This window comes from Neolamprologus brichardi, chromosome 18, assembly GCF_056152115.1.
Source record: "Neolamprologus brichardi isolate AB-2024 chromosome 18, ASM5615211v1, whole genome shotgun sequence".
Classification (NCBI taxonomy): Eukaryota; Metazoa; Chordata; class Actinopteri; order Cichliformes; family Cichlidae; genus Neolamprologus; species Neolamprologus brichardi.
Window position 1 is genome coordinate 12,640,807 of NC_142121.1, and position 13,325 is coordinate 12,654,131.

The 13,325-nt window shown below is 40.3% G+C and overlaps 2 protein-coding genes across 2 annotated transcripts; one reads left to right on the forward strand and one right to left on the reverse strand.

The window, feature by feature from the left end:
* The first annotated feature begins 217 nt into the window (after nucleotides 1-217).
* On the forward strand, nucleotides 218-5,142 carry sdr39u1 (short chain dehydrogenase/reductase family 39U, member 1). Its single transcript, XM_006792348.3, has 6 exons — nucleotides 218-312; nucleotides 1,698-1,804; nucleotides 2,090-2,172; nucleotides 2,273-2,394; nucleotides 2,507-2,659; nucleotides 4,344-5,142. The coding sequence occupies exons 1-6, from the start codon at nucleotides 297-299 to the stop codon at nucleotides 4,769-4,771; spliced, it is 909 nt and encodes a 302-aa protein (XP_006792411.1). The 5' UTR covers nucleotides 218-296; the 3' UTR covers nucleotides 4,772-5,142.
* Nucleotides 5,143-6,940: 1,798 nt separating this feature from the next.
* On the reverse strand, nucleotides 6,941-13,187 carry mettl17 (methyltransferase like 17). The gene is made up of 14 exons (XM_006792347.2): nucleotides 13,018-13,187; nucleotides 12,012-12,153; nucleotides 11,764-11,913; nucleotides 11,575-11,662; nucleotides 11,187-11,268; nucleotides 10,972-11,045; nucleotides 10,795-10,889; nucleotides 10,618-10,688; nucleotides 10,234-10,341; nucleotides 10,061-10,129; nucleotides 9,930-9,980; nucleotides 9,736-9,828; nucleotides 8,493-8,689; nucleotides 6,941-7,199 (listed from the first exon to the last, which is right to left on the reverse strand). The coding sequence occupies exons 1-14, from the start codon at nucleotides 13,084-13,086 to the stop codon at nucleotides 7,106-7,108; spliced, it is 1,383 nt and encodes a 460-aa protein (XP_006792410.2). The 5' UTR covers nucleotides 13,087-13,187; the 3' UTR covers nucleotides 6,941-7,105.
* Nucleotides 13,188-13,325: the final 138 nt, after the last annotated feature.

Genomic DNA, 13,325 nt, shown 5'->3' on the forward strand with positions numbered 1-13,325 from the left:
CACTGTTCACGATAAACATGATGGGTCTTACGGTTGTGTTTCTATGGATTCCAGCCCATTGTGGAATCATGGGGAATGAAATGGCAGACAGAGCGTTTTTTTTTTCTTTTTTTTCTTTTGGGGGGGGGGGGGGGGGCTCATTCCAGTCCACACTCCATACTAGTGGTGGCGGTAATGCACCAATCAGTTGTTTGCCAACCGCCAATAACATTTAAGAAGAAGAAGACGGAGAGGAGGGACTCGAGTACGGTGGCGTTTAGAGATATAACTCAAAGTTAAAGGGCAAGCTTCTGGCCATGAGAATTTTAATAGGTATGTACATTTTTTTAAAAAGTTACACGTTTTTTAAAGTTGCTCGGAAAGGTCAGAGTGACATTACGATTTCAGATAGCTTACAGCTAATGTTTACGGTGCAGCCAATAATGAAGTGCCTTATATCCATTAGTGAGTTTGTCCTTGTGCATTATGTTGGGCTGTAGCACTATTGCGAACAGAGCCTGGGAGCTTTGAGAAAGCGTGCTAAAACTGTGTGCTTATGGTGTGTTTATTAGTTGAGTTTGCTCAGGTAATGCACAAAGCAATGTTTTGTAAGAATGTACAATACGCATGCGCACCACGCATGCCTGACTTACCTAATTTTGAGGTTTTTTTTTTTTTTTTTTTTTTTTTTTTTTTTTTATAATTTCGAAGCGTTTCTATGTATTTATTTAGTTGCTTGGTTAGTTAGTTATTTTCACCCTTTATTTACATCTGTAAAAATCGGCTAAATAATAGAAATATTTCTCTTTAAGTTAAACTGCAAAAACGAGAATAAAGTTGACCCAACGTCATGAGCTAAAAGGGTTTTTTGAAAGTTGCGACTCTCCTTTGTTACAGCAGTTAAAAATGAGTGTAATTTTAAATTGAACGTAAAACGTTAAAAAATAATAAAATAAAGCACGATATGATAAAACAAATTAGATTTTAAAGATTAATTAAGAAAAAGAAATACCAAAAAAATTACATGAGTGTAATTTTAAAAGAAGAAGCACTCAGAGAATGCAAACCTCCAACAAAGCTGCTCACTATGTGGAATATTAATTTTCTTTTAAGAAAATAGTATTGTATTTTATATATATTCATGCAATTTTCTTCTTTTAAAATGTACTTTAAGGAGTTTGTAGTGCAGGAAAGTGAATACATTTTGGGGTCAATTAGAAAGAAAGGTAGATGTGAAATGTAAAAATGAGGTCATAGGTAAAATGTGATATGATATTTGGATACAAATTATGTGTGACATTTACAATCCCCATTTACCTGTATCATTTCCTAAATGTCCCCAATACAAACAAAGACAGTAGCATTTTAAGCTGTTTTAAAGATACATTTTATCAAAGTTTGACCTTATTTAACCTTGAAGAAATCGTCAGCGCTAACTTGATATTCAAAATGCTCATATATTATTCCCTATGTAGCTGCATGTTGTCAATACAAACAGCAGTTAGAAACCTAGTTTCAAAAAATCCCATTTAGCATTGCATTAGTGTCACCTGACGTAGAGGACAGAGGTCAGCTGTGACATGCTATTTTAAATCTTTATACAGTACTTTCTTTACACACTTGTAAGAATCACAGTTTCTAAGTTGGAGGAAGTGTGCGGCTTTTGTTTTTCAGTTTGTTCCTTTTGATGATTTCTCTGTCTGTTGTGTTTCTTGTAGGAGGGGGATCTGGCTTCGTTGGCCGTGAGCTTACCCGCCTACTTAGGGACAAAGGTCATGAGGTGACACTGATATCCCGCCAGCCTGGTCCAGGGAAGATAACATGGGTACGACCTAAAGTTAATACAAAGTAAAAGGGCAAACCTAAAGCTCATTTTAGGACCTGTTGATTCATCACTGTTAACGAAACATCATATTGGAGCTGATGGTTTGAAGGACTGAGATTAGAGAGGGAGAAGAAATTTATTTAATAATTGGTTCCTCCGGGAAATTCAGTATGTACAAACTGTACAGACAGAGATGTCCAAACTGATAAATGTGGAAGGGGGCTAGTTTACAGATCCAGTGACATTTCTAAACATCTTTATGTTTCTTCCTCTCTGCTCCTGCAGGGTGAGCTGGAGTCTCAGGGTCTCCCACCGTGTGAGGGTGCCGTCAACTTGGCTGGAGAGAATCTCATAAACCCACTGCGATGGTGAGAAATAAATACTCAAAGAGTCCATCCTAATATCTGCAGCATTTTAATGCATTTACAGAGATTGCCACTGTTTTTTCCCTTGGGTTCTGTTTTGAAGGTGGAATGAAAGCTACAAAAAAGACTTGTTCTCCAGTCGCGTTGACACAACTAAAGCTCTTTCTCAAGCCATTGCTGCTTCCTCCAGTCCTCCTCACTCTTGGGTGCTGGTGTCAGGTGTAGGTAAGCATTTAATAAGTGAGATTCTACTTAGCACAGCAGATCAGATGAACTCATTGATAATATAGATAGTAATTCTATTATTGCTTTTTCATTGTTGGTTTTCATGACACAGCTTGCTATAAACCCAGTCTAACAGCTCAATACACAGAAGACAGTGAATGGACTCCGTTTGACCTTCTCTCAAGACTTGTCAAAGAGTGGGAAGCAGCAGCACTACTTCCTGAAAATGTGGCAAAAACCACCAAACAAGTCATCATCCGGCCTGGTTTGTATACGGCACATGCTTATCTTTATTGTCCATCCTGAATCTGTCTAAATCAGGGGTGGGCAACTCCAGGCCTCGAGGGCCGGTGTCCCTGCAGGTTTTAGATGTGTCCTCGAACCAACACAGCTGATTTAAATGGCTAAATTAGCTCCTCAACATGTCCTGAAGTTCTCCAGAGGCCTGGTAACAAACTAATCATGTGATTCAGGTGTGTTGACCCAAGGTAAGATCTAAAACCTCCAGGACACTGGCCCTGGAGGCCTGGAATTGCCCACCCCTGGTCTAAATGGATCAGATGAAGGGCCACATCCATCTTTCTGGTCCTATGTAAGGTCTTTGCTGGATCTTTTTCCTATTTCTTAAGAACATGGCTTTCAGATACTGTTCGTCTGCTGTAGATGGTTTCATTAGGCCTGCCACTTCTTCTTTTGCCCTCACATCTAGTTTCTTCATAATTTGTAAGTGTAACCTGTAGTTCACACTGCAGGTGTTAATGCTCAATTGCAATTTTTTGATCAAATCCGATTATTTATTTATTTATTTTTATTGTTTTTGTCTGGTTGTCCACACTACAAATAAAATGTGACAGCAAACGCGCTCTGGTGTGAACGGTTCATGGCCCTCAAAGAGGTCCGCATGCACAAAAGAAGGCGTCACACACAACGCGCTCTGTTTACAGAAGTAAAAATGGCAGCTGCAGAGCTAGTAGGTGTTGTTGCAGCAGTCTGTCAATTTCTGCACAGTTGTAACCGACAGAATTTTGACAAATTAATTGGAGAAAGACGGAAACTGAGGAAAAAAAGCCCGTGCTTTAACAATGGCCACCATGCTTTCTCGTTTGTCTTCTCTAGCGCTGATAATTGGCGTCCGTCTTGTGTCAGTGATGTAAAAGATGGATTAAATGCGACATGACCATTCAAACAGCAGTCGCTTTCTAAAACATCAGATATGTATCGGATTCAGTACCACATACGAAAGTGACCTAGGTCGGATTTGAAAATATCGGATTTGTGCCGTTCAAGCTGTCATACCATGATCGGATATGAGTCGGATAGGGTCAGAAAAAGTCGGATTTGATGCGCTTTCGCCTGCAGTGTGAATATAGCCTAAGTGTTCTGCTCATAGTTATTTTGGAATCACCAAAAATAAAATTTTTATGCCTGTCAAAATATGTTAACTTTGGCATTTTTCAGAGATTGACTAAATTGACTTAAAGCAATGTGGAAAAAATGTTGTTTTTATGACTGGCTGCTAATAACCATATAACCAAGGATACATTTTACAAACAGTGGTTCATTTCTTGAATTGGGTGCCTTTTTCATGCTTGAATGATTCACAGGTCAGTGTTAACTGGTTTAACAAACTAAAGAAAGAAAGAAATTGGGGCAAAAATTTCTACTTTTGCATTTTGTACATGCATACACAACATGTGAAGATTTAAGTATCTTATCTCTGTATTACTTTTTTTTTTTTAAAATCTTTTTCAGTTTTTCTAGCATGAATTAAAATTTTCTCGTGGGCAATTTCACAGCAGATAATCTGACTAGATTGACCGAATGGACAGCATAAGCTAGAACTAATGGTTTCTCAGTTATAAAGAGTGTCCCAGTAAATCATCATTAAACAAGTTAAACGGGTGCAGTGAAAAACATATATGCTTTCTTCTTTTCCATGCATTCCCCAGGGGCAGTGCTGGGTCGTGATGGTGGGGCCATGAAGCAGATGCTGCTGCCGTTCTGGCTCGGCCTCGGGGGTACCCTGGGATCTGGAAGACAACCATTTCCCTGGATCCACGTTTCAGACCTGGCAGGAATCATTGTCCGCGCACTGGAGCCCCCTGCTGACACTCCACCCTCCTCATCACCACAAGTGTTCAACGGAGTCGCGCCGGCTCTCAACACAAACTATGAATTCACTAAAGAATTGGGTCGGGTCTTGAGGCGGCCCACCATCCTTCCTGTACCTGGCTTTGTCATGAACGCCCTGCTGGGTTCGGAGAGGGCCGTGATCCTTACTCAAGGCCAGAAAGTCATACCTAAGAGGACTTTGGAGTCTGGATTTCAGTACAACTACCCTGACTTGACCTCAGCTTTGAAGGAGATTGTTAATTAACAAGAGAGTACGGCTGTTCATTTTTACTGTAATCAAGAATAAACAAATATGAGCCTAAACGAGTCATTGAAAATGAATCCCAGGATCATGACTCAGTAAAAGCCTGTTGTAAATTACTTATTCATCAGATCTGTGTACTGATGAACTGGTGTTTCTCATATTGCTAAAGAGCAGTTATGGGATCATGTTTGAAAAACTGTGTTTTAAATAAAACGTTATGCTTTGCTTTAAAGTGTTTCTCCGCATTTGGGACAATAACAAGCGGCTCTAAAGCCTGGTGTGACGGCATCTTTGCATTTAGAAAGCACTGGGACGTGATTGTTGATACTGAAGTGTTTCTGTAAAATAAATCTGACAGAGTTGAGTCTTGATGACAGATGTGTCTAAACCTTCTCCTTTAGCAGCTTTTGCTCCTTTTGTTCAAACTCATGAACAGCTACAGAAGATAATCTTGGATGGTTGTACATCTAGCCATTAATGCTGCAACTAGTGACTGTGTTTATTGTTATTAACTCCTAATTAGTGAAAAAAAAAAAAAAAATTGCCAGTGACACAGTGGTTAGTAATATAAATAAAACAAGCCCATTATCATCAATGGAGCTCCAGTGGAGAGGGTGCAGTCCTTCAACTATCTTGGTGTCCACATCTCCTCAGACCTGACATGGTCCGCCCACATTCAGGTCCAGACCAAAAAGGCTAGGCAGCGCCTGTACCACCTACGACAACTGAGGAAGTTCAGGGTCTCTCCAAAGATCCTCAGGATTTTCTATACAGGTGCTGTGGAGAGCATCCTCACACAGAACATCACATCGTGGTTTGGGAACAGCTGTGTGAAGGACCAAAAAGCTCTTCAGAGAGTGATTCGTACAGCAGAACGCTGCTCCAGGATTGCTCTCCCCCCGCTTCTGGACACCTACACCAGGAGATGCCGGACTAGAGCAGCGTAGATACTGAAGGACCCGTCCCATCCTGGCAACAAACTGTTCCAACTTCTGCAATCTGGTAGAAGGTTCTGCATCATCTGGGCAAGGACAGAGAGACTCAAGAGGAGCTTCTATCCCCAAGCCATCCGGGCCCTAAACACACACACACACCCGCCCTCTCACATCATCTATAATTGACTGAGACAGGACTCTCTTCCAGACACTCTAAACCCAGGCACAATGTACATTTCAAATTCCTTTAATTTTAAATATGTTTATATTGTCTATTCTGTAAAATAGTCAGATTGTCTATTCTTACTTAATTCACTTAATGTACAGAATTCACCTGCTCGCTGCTACTACTGCATATTCACCTAATGTATATACTATATATATATAATGTTCTTCCTCTACCCCCCTGCACATGTCGAGGAGCGTGTCAGGTTACATTTCACTGTGTGTTATACTTGTATAACTATGCATGTGACAGATAAAGAACCTTGAATATTGCCACGTGTCAAGAAAGTTCCTGGTTTGAACCCTAGCTTGGGTCTTTCCGTGTGGACGTTGCCTTTCCTCCTTGTGCCTGTGTGCTTTTCTTTGGTACTTCAGCTGCCGTCCACAGTCCAAAAACACGCTTTTTAAAGTATTTAGTGACTCTAATGGTTGAGATTCAGATAAAGTCCCTTAAGTGTAAATAATAATCCCCTGAATCTTTAGTTAAACTGGTCTTGTCGTCTGAAGTGCTTGTTTATGACTCCAAAGAAGAAAGTCTAGCTCGTTTATGGCAGACATGACATCCAGCTGTTTTCATGACCACATTACAGATGGTGAAGCACCGAAACAATTATTGGAGCTATATGTCATAGCCTGGAGTCTTTTTTGTTTGTTTGTTTTTATAAATAGTCGTTTACATAAGTCTAGGTTAATAATCAAGTTTACTGGATCTTTTTTGTGGCCTGCAGTAAATTAAAAATGTTGCTGAAATCTCACTTTGAGTCTCACAGTGTCACTGAATTAACCTGCAACACTGAAACGTGCAAAAAGAAATTTTACCCTTTTTATTTTAAGGCTGTGAAATGTTATGTTACCAAAAAAAAAACCCCACATAAAGCTCATGTTATGTATTGTTCTGGTGAATAAACAACTTTAAGGTTTGTTTGGACCGCATTGAAAGTGAAATGCTTCTCAAGGTAAATTCAATTTCAAAATACTTTTTAAAAGACACATTTCAGTCCAAAGAGCATCACTTTTAAAAATATAATGGTTTATTGGAGGTGGTACACAATAAAGAAAACTGCAGAGAGGAAATGGGTATGTAATTTCCAGCTCCTTTGTCTATAAATCAAAGTATTATCAGTTTCACGATGTATCGCATGTTTCCACAGAGTCTGTCTTTACGGCTGAATCGTCACTCTGAATCACTGTTGACGTCTTCCTCTACACCCTGAATGACCGGCATTTGATCTCCCCAGTCACTGCTCCGAGCGCAGCGGTACATATCTCTGATTAAAATGACATTGAAATAGAACAATTAAACAGAAAAAAACCCCAATACAAAACAAAACAGTCAGGATCACCATACTTACAAAGAAAGACAATTTAGAAGCATAGTCCGTATGACCTGCATGTTTATAGGAGGCGGCACAATTGAATCATTCAAAGCCACGCAGGTGATGGTGTCAGTGGTGTGCAGTTGTGGTTAGTTAGCCCTGATACATCTGGTGTATGTGCCATAAATCTTATTTAAATGATCCATCAGTGACAATAAAACTCATACAACAAAAAGAAATAAGAATATCCAGCAACCAAAGGCTGCCTGTAGCACAGAGTACCGATTATTATGACAAACAGAAGGTTTACAATGAATTTCTGCTCCATTTGGTCTAGTTCTGACACATTTTCTGATCACATAATTCAGAATCAGCGATTCCCCAGTTTGAAGTCCAGGCAAGCCAGATCTTTTGCTGTATTCCTTCCCTTATTCTCTCTTTCTGTATTTCCCGCATCTTTCCTGCGTGCCTACCTGTGTCTAGGAAATCTTTAAACACCCGAGGAGTTTTGTTAATTTTAGAAAACATTGTTGATGAACTGCGTGGCCCCACACTGAATCAAATTCAAACAGTACGCAGCCCTAATAAGCATTTTAATGACATATTTCTTCTTAGTTTATTTTAATGCACCTGGTCCCTAACATCATATCTTAAAAACCCTATGGTATCCGATCTGACCTAGAGTCTTAATATCTCTGGATTCAGGACTGATATCCTCTCGATTATAAAATTAGACTTCAAACGTTTCTTTTTGATGAAACCTGAGCAGAATTTGATGACCCTGAAGAATCCTTTAGTCAGACTGCTGGGGGACTTCCCATGATGCACTGAGCAGTTCTTCTTCACTCTCTTCTTTTCCCTCCCAATGCACTCACCTGTCACTACTGAATGTCAGTACCTTTTGTCTTCTCTCTCCTACAGTGTGCATTTTGTCTTCATCTCTCTATGTCAGAGGTGGGCAACTCCAGGCCTCAAGGGCCAGTGTGCTGCAGGTATCCTTGAGCCCACACAGCTGATTTAAACGGCTAAATGACTCCTCAACATGTCTTAAAGATCTCCACAGGGCTGGTAATGAACTAATCATTTGGTTCAGGTGTGTTGACCCAAGGTGATATCTAAAACCTGCAGGACACCGGCCCTTGAGGCCTGGAGTTGCTCACCTCTGCTCTATGCTAGCATTTAAGGAAAAGGACTAAACCTATTCTGCAGCTGATGAATTTGTGTGACACTGATTTTTCTTTTTACCTGCCGTGTTTACGGGCTGTCACCACCATGTGCTGTAGCTGTCCGTCCGGGCAACACACGTGACAGTGGACATGCCTCGTTCTGCGCAGCACTGGTGCAATCAGCCTGGCCCACTCCACACCCTTTGTGCCTTCCTCCACTGCTTCTGTCCGCCTCAAAATTAGGTAGCTGAACTTCTCGATCTGACGGTCATTGTGCTGGAAAAGAAAAAAAAAGGGTTGATATGGAATTCATTCAGCATTTATCTGAAAAAACAAAAAACAAAACATGTTTGCATATATAGCACTTTCTGTGTAAAGTGTAAATTAATAATACTTAAAAGGCAACAAGAAGAAAAAGTCATGAAGTTAAAAATAACGAATTCAATCCAAAATAAAATCTTGGCACAAGACTTTGTGTCTTTTATGTTTTACATGCTATTAAATAAATATGAGCTTCCTGATAATATACAATAATACGAAATGTCAGCTGTGTTCACAGAAGGGAATAAAGTGCAGCTGATTTTAATAGCAGAGCCTGGTACAGAAGACTATATGTTGTTTTTGCAGATTACACTAAAATGTTTTAGTCTTATTTGGCCTGTTGCTTGATTTGCAGGACCAGTATTCTAAGAAGAAAAGCCTCAGAACTTCCTCTCCTCCCGTCACCCTTCCAGCTCATCCGAGATGTTCCCAAAGCAGCTGAGGCATAATCTCGTGGGTCTGTCCCAGAGATTCTCTAAGTAGAATATGCTCAAAATGCCTCACCAAGGAGGTGTCCAGGTCATATCCTAGTCAGATCCTCAAAAACCCTCAGCTGGCTCCTTTCGAGTTGCGGATGTACTCTGAAGCCCTCAGAAAGGACTCCCACATGACAACAGTGAGCCACCCTGCGGAGGTAGTTGATTTCTACTGCTTCTATCTGTGATCTTTTTGTCACTACTTAGAGTTTGTGACCATAACTGTATACCCACCACTGCTTGCCATCTTTCTCTGAGGGCAACTCTAGACTAAGAGTCCAGCCCCTCTCCAGGAGACCTGTTGCAGAGCACCAGCTGTGCGTTGAGGTGAGCCTGACTATATTAGCTGGTACTACTCAAGCACTAATTTACTAGTGTTGTCTTAGGACAATAAGGATAATTTAAAATTCATGCAGTGCTGCTCCGGTGGAGTCCAAGAATAAAAAGAAAGAGACCTGGTAATTAACAGATTAGATCCCATTTAAAGTGAAAAGCTGTAAACAGACATAGACAGTTGAGTCTTACCCTGGGTAGAGACAGAGGTTGGTAATGCTGCTGGAAGTTGCAGGGTGTGACGGGCTCATGGGCCAGTTTGGGACACACCAGTTCATGCGAACACTAAAATAAATAAATAAATAAATAAATAGACACGCAATAAGACTGAGACACTAATGGCTCTAAGTATGACTTTAATTAAATCTACTGGGTGTTAAACTTACTGGAGCAAACACTGATGCTGGCCTGGAGTCATAAACGGTCTTCTCTTGTTTCTGGAGTCAGAAAACCAACAATTTAGTTTGATCAATAACAACTATTGTGAACTGCTGTCTTATCTAGTGTCTTTAAATACCTTCAATAAAGTATCTCTGGCTTCCATGAGTATCTGATGGCCATCTTTGGTCCCATTTTCCACCAGCACCTAGAACATAAAATGCAACGAGTAATCGTTTTTTTTACTGTTTCCTTTTAAACACCAGAGGCTCACCAATCATTTTCTTAAGTTGTATCTTTATTTGATCTCACCAGATATGAGCTTGTCTTTCTCCAAAGAGTGAATGCTGCCTCCTCTCGGTCTTTCACATTTGGCAGCTCTGAGAGGGTAAAAGCTGCAGTGACTAAATCAAACTGCACCTGAAAGGAGAAAAAGGATGGTCAGGATTTCCAGTTGTTGAGATTATCTGGAACATTAATGACAGCAAATCAAAAATATTGGGATTTTCTTTATTTTTTGATTTTGTCCGTTTGTGTTCTTTTCTAGAACAACGACTAAAAATATTTTAAAAATCCATGTATAACCCAGAATTGAAGTCTAGAATATTGCATATACATTTTTAATAACACACTGAATTGTTTAAACTCTTGACAGTGAACACATTGTGACTTAAATAAAAGCTGAGGGAGTTTTACCTTAGGAGAGACAGGGAGAAACTGCCTGAAATACACTTGTTTGATGCAGGGTTCAGCTCTTTCGTCGTCACCTGCTCAATTCAAAAAATAATAATAATAATACAATCCAGTCAGTTCTTATTAACATCTGTATTTCACATAAAGAAACAAAAATAAATTGTCTAAATGTGTGTCTACCTTTCAGAAGTCGTTCTGCCAAAATGTTCATTGGCCCTGAGCTGTCCACACACACCATCTCCTTCAAAGAGTCACCCCAGCATGCGTGAGATGCCCTGAGGAAACGGCCATTTTATAAACTTAGCTTAGCTATTCAGACTAAAGCATTTACATGTTTTACTAGTGTTGCACACTAACCAGACAACTGTTCCTAACCCAGAACCAAAATCCAGGAGAGTGTGAGGAGCAAAGGAGGGATCCCTCTTCTTTATCTAAATGATGAGGGGGAAAAAACTGCAGGTATAACTGAGTTTAACCACAAAAAACAACTTGTGCTTGGATTCAAGCGATTCTTAAAAAGGAAGCTCCCTGTATCACCACGTAAGCCGGTCACCTCCACAACACTTTGCTACCTCATTCAGAGCTCTCCTCACTGCAGCGTAACCGCCAGCAAGTCGAGCTGCCATGTAGACCACGCCCAGCTCTTCATCGTACCTGAAACACAGTGAGATGCTTGTAAATCTACTGCACGTCAAACTTAAGGACCAAAACTACAACTTCAGGATGGATCATGGTGGAGCGCAACCATTCACTGGGTTTATCTAAAGAAAGCATCTTAAGTCTGTTAAAGGTATAAAATGTTCAGCATTTGTCATAAATCACAGTTTTAGCTTCTCCTATTATGGGTAAAAGAGGCTTTTTCTCCTTTAGGAATGAGTAAATATAACAAAGAGGCATTCAGAACAGACTGAAACGTGAAAAACTGATAATGGATAACACTGTAGTTAAATGACATGTTACTTCGTGGGTGCCCAGTGATATGTCGTTCTTCGGAGCTCTGAGAGAACTTTCCTCCTGATGCGGTCTTCCATTGCTTGCTCGTCTATATCTGCAGAATGAATGTATATTTATTTTTTCTAGCTGCTGCATGATATGATCTTGTTGCATGTGTATTATTACTTTAAAAAAAATTATACATATGTCACCCACCTCCTCCCTTTTGCATGGCTTTCTCCCACAGTTCTTTCTCCAGGCTCACAGCTTTCTGCCTCAGAGTTAAATCCTCGACCGCTCGTTTCCTGCTCCACAGGAAGTTCGTGAGTTTGTGAATGTGCTCGGGAAGCTGATTCACCTGAGCTCCTACAGATGCAGAGATGGATGAGAGGCAAAGGGTTTAAACCAATGAAGCTGGTCAGAAAGATCTGTTATATTAACTGATTTACCAACACTAAGCTTACTGTGAATAATCGACTGTGCAGCCACGTGGAGTTCCTCAGGTAGCCGTAGAGTTTTCAAGTTGGTCACACCTGGGTGTTTTCTGTGTGGTTCACCCTTTAGGAAATCTACCTGTGGCTGTGGGTGTGTAGCTGCACTCATTGCCTGAAATAACAGGTTTAAATGATGCCGTTTTACTGACCTTTGAATTAAACTGAAATATGATTATATGAGGAAAATAAAAAACAAGAAATCCAATTACAGCCAGATTTTAGAAAAAAAAAACAAAGAAACCAAACAAAATCTGTTTCATTTTTTCAAAAGATCCAGTGGCCACTACATTAGGCACATGTACTGTTTGAGTGCTTGTTAACGTAGATATTTCATCAGCTAATCACATAGCAGCGACTTAACGCATTTAGGCATGCAAACATGGACAAGAAGACCTATGGAAATTCAAACCAAGCATCAAAATTTGGATGAAAAGTAATTTATGTCACGTGACGTGGTTGTTTGTGTAACAATATACTCGAGTATTGTTGCTGACCATGTCCACCTACTTATGATCACAGTATTCTGAAGGCAAAAGGATGGCCAATCCAGTGCTAGCAAGGTGTAAATAATGAAGTGGCCAGTAAGTGCAGTTTTAGTTTATTTAATGAAATGTTTGAGTCCAAGGTAACTGGGAACCAGACAGCAGCCTTACTGGCTCCAGTCAGAAAGACATAACCAAGAGATTTTTTATGCTGAGCTTATAATAACCCCAGAAAATCCCATCAGTGTTGTATTCAGAGATGTGTTTGGGCAGTGTTTGAATGAACGTAGAAATCATGTTTTACACCAGCGAGAGCTGGCAGCCCTGACATCTGGGGGACAGGTAGAGTAGATTCACGACTAAATGGTGTATATTATGCCTAAAAAAATCAAATGTAAATGTACAGACTGAAACTATTTTGTTCTCTATAGCTTATGTGTCTGACCTCTGCGATTAAAAAGCTGCCTTCAGTGGTAATATCAATCCGTACTCACTCGGCACACCAGCATCCACAGAGGTGTTCTCTGACAGAGAACACAGGCGCTAAATCTACGTGGTACCATAACATCTGCTTCTAAACGTTACGTTTAAATGGCTTAAAATTCAACTTTCATCCAGCCCTCCTAAAGTGTCACGTTAGAATCCCACTAATCCTTCAACAAAATAATTCCGACCACTACCTAAGGCGGAACACTTTCGCCCCTAATCTCTGTTCCCACCTCAGGAGAACAACGAAGAGTGCTACTCCGCCTACTGTCCAGCATCTGCGACATCAAGTTTACCTCTCGGCCACAGCATAGAC

Coding starts and splice junctions, on each gene's coding strand:
- mettl17 (XM_006792347.2), bottom strand. CDS start 13,086: ATGGTACCACGTAGATTTAGCGCCTGTGTTCTCTGTCAGAGAACACCT. Junction 11,663..11,763: donor AGCCATGCAAAAGGGAGGAG/GTGGGTGACATA, acceptor TTCATTCTGCAG/ATATAGACGAGCAAGCAATG. Junction 11,046..11,186: donor TGAGGAGAGCTCTGAATGAG/GTAGCAAAGTGT, acceptor CTCATCATTTAG/ATAAAGAAGAGGGATCCCTC.
- sdr39u1 (XM_006792348.3), top strand. Junction 2,173..2,272: donor CTCATAAACCCACTGCGATG/GTGAGAAATAAA, acceptor TCTGTTTTGAAG/GTGGAATGAAAGCTACAAAA. Junction 2,660..4,343: donor ACAAGTCATCATCCGGCCTG/GTTTGTATACGG, acceptor TGCATTCCCCAG/GGGCAGTGCTGGGTCGTGAT.